At 40.0% G+C, this 8293-nt stretch overlaps 1 protein-coding gene across 1 annotated transcript; it reads right to left on the bottom strand.

Moving 5' to 3' along the window:
• Positions 1-1325: 1325 nt before the first annotated feature.
• Positions 1326-7069, bottom strand: LOC133136135 (stathmin-like). The gene is made up of 5 exons (XM_061253380.1): positions 6964-7069; positions 5208-5251; positions 4613-4785; positions 2922-3113; positions 1326-2125 (listed from the first exon to the last, which is right to left on the bottom strand). The coding sequence occupies exons 2-5, from the start codon at positions 5221-5223 to the stop codon at positions 2063-2065; spliced, it is 444 nt and encodes a 147-aa protein (XP_061109364.1). The 5' UTR covers positions 5224-5251; positions 6964-7069; the 3' UTR covers positions 1326-2062.
• Between the last annotated feature and the right edge of the window lie 1224 nt (positions 7070-8293).

Genomic DNA, 8293 nt, shown 5'->3' on the forward strand with positions numbered 1-8293 from the left:
CCCAGTCTAAGCACACCAAAAGCACCACCATGCCGCACTGTAGGGATGGTATTAGCCTGGTGATGAGCAGTGCCTGGTGTTCAATAAAAATAGTGCTTGGAGTTAGGTTGATTACACTGAATCATTAATAAAGCTCACTACTTTACACATCTTGGAAAATAAAGTGTCACAATAAGTATTCTTCTTTAGTTTACAGCACTTTTTGTGCATGTTTATCACGGGTGCCAATAATTCTGGAGCCGACTGTAGATATGATAATATTGAATAATTTGTATCGGATCCTTTCTTCTTTCAGTCTAATGTTTTGGAATTGTCAAAAAGTCGCATCCTCACCTTCCAATTCATTGTGTCTAATTAATACCGCTCTGTATATCCCAAAAATGTTAAACCATCCGCTTGTGGTCTACACAAGAAATTATGTACATGTATTTAACATTCAGCATTTGTATTAATTAATTTTGAGGTAATAACATTTGTGTTACCTCAAAATATATTTTGCAAATAGGAAAATGGCATATTAAAGTGCGACTCCTTAAAGTAAGTTTGAGTCTGACAGCTTGTTAGTTACAATTTGGGTTAAAATGGGTTCATTCAAGTTCATTCAAATGATTTTGTAAAGTATATTTTTTTCATTTGACGGCCACTTACTTCCAGAGTGATTAACTAAGCCAAAATAACAGATTTATGGAATGTATAATCCTATAGTAACAATGTAGCCATGGTGTTTGTTTTTAATGAGGGAAAATGACATTGACACCAGAAGTATACTTGTGGCCCAAGTATCAACGCGTGAACACTAACATAACACCGCCTGTCAATCATCACGCAACTTGGCTACTGCAAGATCTCTGTGCAGCCCATAAGTATTTGGACAGCAGTACAATTTTAGTTTTTTTTGGCTCTGTACTCCCAGCACATTGAATTTGAAATGAAACAATGTCCTCATTAAAACTGTCCAATTACTTTTGGTCCCATAAAATGTTTCATTTCAAATCCAAAGTGTTGGAGTACAGAGCAAAAAGAGCAGATATTGTACCACTGTCCAAATACATATGGACTGCACTGTATATGTAGTGATTCTTATTCTAACTTATTATATACGATAATTGGAGAAGTGTAGAGCTCAGCCTGCACTCACAATGACTGAACCACTTGACAGCCAATTGGTCAATCCCTAGCAACACTGTCAATCAACTAAACTTTGTCATCCAATCAGAGCTCATCTTTATGGAACTTTACCTTATGGAAGGATTTCTGGTAAGAAATACATTTGGACTCATCACATTCTTCCTAAATGGAAAAAAAACATTCACATGAACCAAATATTTCACAAAAACAACCCAAGTTTTTTATTAGCATTTTTTAGTACACGGGATAAGCAAACTAGTAACGCACAAATTTGCCACAAAGTGTATTGCTGTTGCCTTCGATGTGTTCTCCATTTCCTCTCATCTGCACGGAAGCCTTCTGGGTAACTTCTTGGGCAAGTCATGTGCTTAGATGCTTTGATACTGAACCCCTAAACTCCCCCACCCCCTACATGCAGACCCCCCACAAAAAGGAAAAGCAAAAAAGGATTGGCAGAGTAATTAGCAGAGTAGAACATTTATCATATATCACAACATAGCTGTAACATACTGTAATTTACGGTGAAGTCAAAATACATATCCTGTGCTACTTTATTTAGCTCTAGTAACATATTACCAACTTGCACTGTGTTATTAGATAAGGTTAAGGATCAATGCATAGTGACATGCTTTCTCTTGGGTAAAAGTACTGAATTACTGAAGGTCAAACGTTGCAATTTGACAATTCGGCAAACAGGAAAACTGATGCAACACGACAAGCAAAATCCACGAGACAAATCATCTTGAGCATACTCAGAAACAGGGAAAATAAAGAGGAAATTCATTTGATCTTCTTTTCCTTCCAGGGACAGCAGTGAACAAAACCGAAACAAAACAATACTGGCCACGGAATGGAAGGGAGAAAAAGAGAGAACTCCTCTTAGGAAATGTAAAAAAAACCCATATATACCCCGCACTTCCCAATTCCGGAAAGTTCAGTTCTCCTCCTCTTCGTCTTTGTTTTCTTTGTTCCGTCGCACCTCTTCCAGTTTTTTATCCTGAAATGCAGCAACATCAAAGCAAGGCTGTAATATATGACTGAAGTGTACCCCAAGAATCTGTAATGGCATATTTTAACCTGATATTATACATTTCTTCTCCCCGTTTGGAGTGTGACCCTAATTGTAACAGTGAGCTCATTCCATTATTATGACAACCGGCTTCATTTCTATACAGAACAACTAAGCGGTGCAATCACAGTACAACACCTCCACTGGTGAGGGCAGACTGTCGGTGCCGGACTGACGCAGAGAATCACTCCATAAAAAGATGGAGGAAATCCTGCTGACTCAAACGCATACTCCCTACTCCTTAGATCACCATGAGATCACTATGAGACGAATTATGGCGTACTGGACACTGGCTTAAAGACAAGCTTGAATCAAAATGAACTTTTTCCTCAATTTAATACATTTTTCATAACCATACGGACGTGTCTTAAAGTATATATACGGAAATAAATTATACTTGTGTATTTTCACACCAAAGTATTATTATTTTTTTCCACCCACTTCTTGGAAAACAAGATTTTACGAGATTCGAGTCATCGTGCACCAGGCACGTGTGTTTAGATCGAATATCAATTTTCCGCTCCCCTTCAATCAATATCCTTTCACGCAGCGGTGCGAATTCCTCCCCCCAGAGACATAGGCTACGGCTCTGTCTCCCCCTCCTCATTTAACGTCAGTCAAATCGATGCCCCGCCTTGCCAAAAATCCCCCCGAAAGATCTGTTTCACTTTTCATTTTTGAATGCAGAGGCCTGGGGACAGATATCCTGCTCAGCCAACATTACCTTCTCCTTGAACTTGTCGTTCATGGCCTGCATGCGCGCCGTGCGATTCTCCTTGTTGGCCTCCATCTTCTGGTTGAGCTTCTCCTCGGCCATTTTGCTGAAGTTGCTGCTCTCCTCCATGGCTTTGGCCTGAACCTCCTTCTCATGCTCGCGCTTATCGGCCAAGTGCTTCAGGACCTCGGCTTCATGGGTCTGTCATGGGGAAAAGCAACAAAAACACCCCCCAAAAAAACACATTGTTACAAAACCATAAATCAAACGCTCGAGATATTCCCAGTAACACTCACACCCAGAGCCGAGCTTGAAGAAAACATACCTAGGATCAACAATCAGATAAAATGCCATTATGAGACATTACATTATCCTGTAAGGACATCAATATCCAATCGCGGTCCAAAAACCACCAGCCACTGGCTGAAGAGTGCATTTGAAGACATAATGGTGAGGAGTATAGAGAATAGTTACAGGATGTTAAAGCTGTGTTAATTGCATTCTCTCTGAGAGCTTTTGGAATCAGCCCCATTGACATCGCTGGGCTCACAGGCTGTGGAATGGTAGGAGCTACAGGTAGCTAGAGCATGGCTGTCTATTAGACAATATGTACAAATCGTTTATATTTTTATTGTTGTATTACAGTTTTAAAGCATGGGGACAGCCCTGACAAATAAACGTCCTGAAATGTGCCTGATGTCATGATATGAAGTCTTTCGCCATGACTCAATTCAAGAAACTACATTCAAACCTCTCAGGTAACATATCTAACAGCATCTAAACAAATAACTTTTCCTTAATGCAGGTATGCAGCCCAGAGTCTGGAATGAAATCTGGACTTTGCAAGAGCCGACTGTGCAAGACCACAGGCTTAACACGCAATCAGCACGGGCCACTCCAGGAGGGATTGTTCTGGCCAGCAGGGATTCCCATGCATTATCACGCAACGGCTCTTGTTAGACAGATATCTGCAGTCTGCCTGTGTTCTCCTTCAGTGGTCTGAGCAGTGAGTGGCTGGCGTAACACAATATGGCAGCAGATGCTGTCTATTCTTCAGCAAGACACTATGGCAGTAAAATGGGCCTACAGTACTGCACAAAAGTCTTAGAAAATAATCTGTAAATAGAAGATGCTTTCAAAAATAAAGAAATGAAAAGTTTCTCCATTTCCAAAAATGTACTGTAAACAGCAGTATGCAGGTCAAAATCTAATCATTATTTGTTGTGACCACCCTTCCCCTTTAAAACTGCATCAACTGCATCTTAGGCAGTGTTGTAAGAAAATGTGCAGGTAGGTTGTTCCAAATGTATCGGAGAACTGGCTACAGTTCTTCTGCAGACTCGCTGTCTCACTTTCTTCTAGCTCTCCAGCTAATCCCGGATAGCTGTGATCAACTCTTTATCAGAAAAGTGGTCTATTACTTAATGTTACTTTACTTAATGGAATGCAAATAATTATCTGTAATAATTATCGAAGACGACATCTATATTTTTAAAACTGCAGGGTGCCTAAGGCCTGTGCCTAATTCCACGATTCCAAATAGTGGGATTTGCAACTGGTTTTGACTACATTCCTAAGAGGTTGTGCGTCAATAAGTTGCTGTCCACAAGCTGACGTTGAGTCTGCACAGCAACTCAAATGGTGAGAGAAGGAAGGTTTAATGGTCAGATGTTATATGCCCAGGGTCGGATGGAGAGTACCTTGCGCCTCTCCTCCGCGGCCTCGAGCTTCCTCTGGATCTCCTCCAGAGACAGGTCCTTCTTCTTTGGGGTGGACAGGGGGAAGTCGCCCCTGGCCTCCTGAGAGGAGGGGTTCAGGATGACTTCGAAGGCCTGGCCTGAGGCACGTTTGTCCAGCTCCTTCACCTGAATATCTGTGGGACAATACTGTGTTAGACTGTAAAGCTTTAAACCAAAACGGAAGAGTTAAACTGCAAATGAATCTGTCAAATATTTATATGCATACATACAACACATTATTTGGGGAAATTATTGGCTTAATTTCTTCTTCATCATTCTAAACTAAAGTGCACTTATGCAAGCGTGCTTGGTGCTTTGGCATGCGTTTAGTTGCTCTGATAATTGGTTAAATTCCCCTTTGAGTGGCTTTTGTGTCACCATCTTGCTCATATTTAATAGCCCACAATGAATCACAATGTTACCAGCAAGCAGACAAAATTAACACTCGATATTTATTGTGTCCTGCTTTATTGTCTAGCACATGCAAATGTCCCTCATACATGCAGATATTAACCACCTGACAACATCCTGTAGAGAAAAAAGAACGTGTTCTTACCATCGGGCGTGGCCATTTTAGAAGACTGAAGATAGTCAAAGTGCCTTTAAAAAGAACGATGAGACGCGTTCACAATCCAAACCAGATAAAACGAAATGAATTACCCAGCCCTTTGTTAGGCCTGGAAACATCCATTGCCTGTACTATCAGCGCCCTCGTGTGTACACTTCTTGAAATGGGCACGAACAGTCTCCCTTCTAGAACAGTTGTGTTGAACTAGAAATGCTGGAAATTGTGACAAAACAACGCCTATGTCAAGGCAACCGCGACACCTTTCGGCAAATGAGAAAAATCGCTGCATGACACAACCACCACCCGTGTCTGTCGGATTAGTGACTAGACACTAATTTGGAAATACGCGAATCATATTCGTCAATACAGTAATGAAAAATAAATAACGTTAAACCAAAATGCTACACAAATAAATATTGTAAGCTTTAGGTGAGAGAACACAGTACATCTGCGGCCACTATGTAACTTAGCCCAATCTTAATTAGTAACCGTTTTTGCATAGAGACACTTGACGCCTGTAATTAATTGAAAGCATTTAATCTCGTATGGCTTGGGTGGAGACAACGATGACACAGGCACTGGGTAGGTTGATGTCTAGTCTGTCAGACTGCTTCCCTGCTTTTGGGGCTCAGCTAGTACAGGCGTGCGCCTTTGTGCAAGAAGCCATCAGCCGAAAACAAAGACCAGCCCAGACGGCTCCACCTGCATTTCAAACCATTCAGATAACCAGCTAACTGTTAGCTGATTTAGGCAACATTAACTCGCTGGTCAATCGTGTATGAACGTCAATTATTTGGTAACTGTTACTGTTTATTAAGGTATATTTATAGCCATATTGGATGTCGTTCATATTGATAACAAGTAACGTTTCGCTAGACCCAGTAAACGTTACTGAGCTAAACGAGACATTGTTTGCATGCTGTCAGTCGTTAAATAGGAAATAGTACATTTCCAGTTACAGACAATCTTATATTTAACTACATTTCCTAGCTATCTAACGAATATATAAAATGCATATTTCCTTGAAACGAGTAAAAAAATTGTGGTTAATGTCTACATTTAATTTTTGATATTAGCTCTAAATAAAACAAAAAATAAAAATAAATAGCTAGCTAGAGCTAGCTAGCGAGATAATTCGTTAAGTTACATAACAGCTAACGTTAAGTAAAGATAGCATGCCTACCATCAAACAATGGTTTTGAATTCAATGATCACACCCAAAAAAAAGGATAGTCAGCTATTAGTAAAGCCTGGTTATCGTTACAGCTGGTCAGCTAATTTAGCTAATTCATTCAGTGTTTTCTCTCCAGACTATAGTCGAGATGGTCACCCGCCTTTCACTAGCTGGTAAACAAGCTGCTAGTTAACGTTATATGTATAATGTGCTGTCAGTACTGCTATTATGCTGTGAGAGGCCGTTGGAAGTGAAAACGCTGTTTTGAATTCCTTCTGATAAGTTTAATAATATAATTTAAGTAGAACATTTAGATAGAGAGCTATAACTGTTCAAAAATGTACAAAGGGATAGCTTCATCAAATACAGTTTTTTTCGTTTGGCATAGGCAACGTTTATTGAGCCAAAGAACAAGACATTCTCGATCAAATGTAAAGGATGGCGAAAAATAAATGGCACAACCAACACAATTATTATTACTACAATATGTTATTTTTCCAGTCTAAATTTCCACAATAAACATTTTTCAACAAGATGTCTAGTTACTTAAAGACAAAAAGTCACACCCACCTTAGTGGTGATGCTCTTCTCCTGCAAGGCAAGTCGGTTACCGCGCCTAGTTCTGTCTCCCTCAGTCTCTGCGGTTCGCGCAAAAAAGGACCAAAGTAACTACGTCATATCTGTTGCTGGGGCTCTATTGGCCAACTGTCAAAAAGATGCCCGGGTCTAGCCTCCCTCGCGTTTGGGGATTTGTAGTTTTTTGCCCGAATAAGCCCTTAAACCATCAAAACAAAAACCACGAGGCTAGCCATATGTTTTTTCGATTTATGTCAATATAGCCTAGCCCATATAATATCAATTTGCTGCTATGTATTTCCTCGATCGAATGATTTTAGAATGGTATTTTAATTACAGAAGCAACGTAGCGTCTATACGACGTCGCATGTGGCCAACCCTCATGATTACCCTAACATCTCCATCATCAGGCCTATTATTGTCGCTATTTTTCAGATAGTTTCTAATAACGCAGCACTAACGGGTTGTCTTAATTGAGTAGAACGAATGCAATATGTTTTACCCAAATAGCCTACATGATGTCAAAACCAAATACAAGTTCGTCAAAATATGCTTAAAAACGTAAAACAGCTGCGCATATTTTCCCATCTGTGTTGCGTGTCTCTGGAAAATATTGTACCATGCATCGGTTCTCTTTGTATGCAGAGCGTGGCCTTACACGTAGGATGATCATTGCAACACTGTCAGTCACTACAGACATGGATAATATTAATCGCAGACTGTGAGGAATTGCACTGCATAATGTAGGCTATGATTTGGTCGGATAGCCTCCTGGATGCTTCTTGATGGTCAAAAAAACATATTATGTGTTATACGAATAATTCCCAAAAGACAACCTCAATGCTCATGTGGCAGAACTCTTATTTTACAAGTGCTTTTGCATTTGTTTCCTGCCTGCCCTGCGAAAATACAGTTTACAGCAGCAAGGTGAGAATAACACTTTATACCTTCTCATATTCACAACGGTAAATAGTAAAATGGGGCTTAATGTAAGCGCTTTACAACTTATTCCATTTGTAATGTGCATTTCCGTTTATGTGCAAAACCCTTAGCCTATTTGGCAGTAATTATTGGCAAGAGAGATATATATATTTGGCCAGGAAGCAAGGACTTATTAAATGCATTATTCGGTAATTCAGAACTTAAAATGGAATTAACAACATAACAAGACCAGGGATCTACAGCTATGGTGAAAGTTGAGAATGTCAACCAGTGAGAACCACTGTGATTAATGCCTGCGGTCTGGTGACTGTAATTACAAGCTTTTCAGCGACCAAGCCATGTGACTTTTTACTGTCAGTATCCTGTGAACTAGTAAGTTAGT

Source organism: Conger conger, chromosome 9 (assembly GCF_963514075.1).
Source record: "Conger conger chromosome 9, fConCon1.1, whole genome shotgun sequence".
In the NCBI taxonomy this organism is placed as follows: domain Eukaryota; kingdom Metazoa; phylum Chordata; class Actinopteri; order Anguilliformes; family Congridae; genus Conger; species Conger conger.

Excerpts from the sequence above, each read along its gene's own strand:
- LOC133136135 (XM_061253380.1), bottom strand. Across the intron at positions 3,114-4,612 it reads CCGCGGAGGAGAGGCGCAAG|ACCCATGAAGCCGAGGTCCT; the intron begins GTACTCTCCATC and ends TCCCCATGACAG. Across the intron at positions 2,126-2,921 it reads ACGACAAGTTCAAGGAGAAG|GATAAAAAACTGGAAGAGGT; the intron begins GTAATGTTGGCT and ends GCTGCATTTCAG.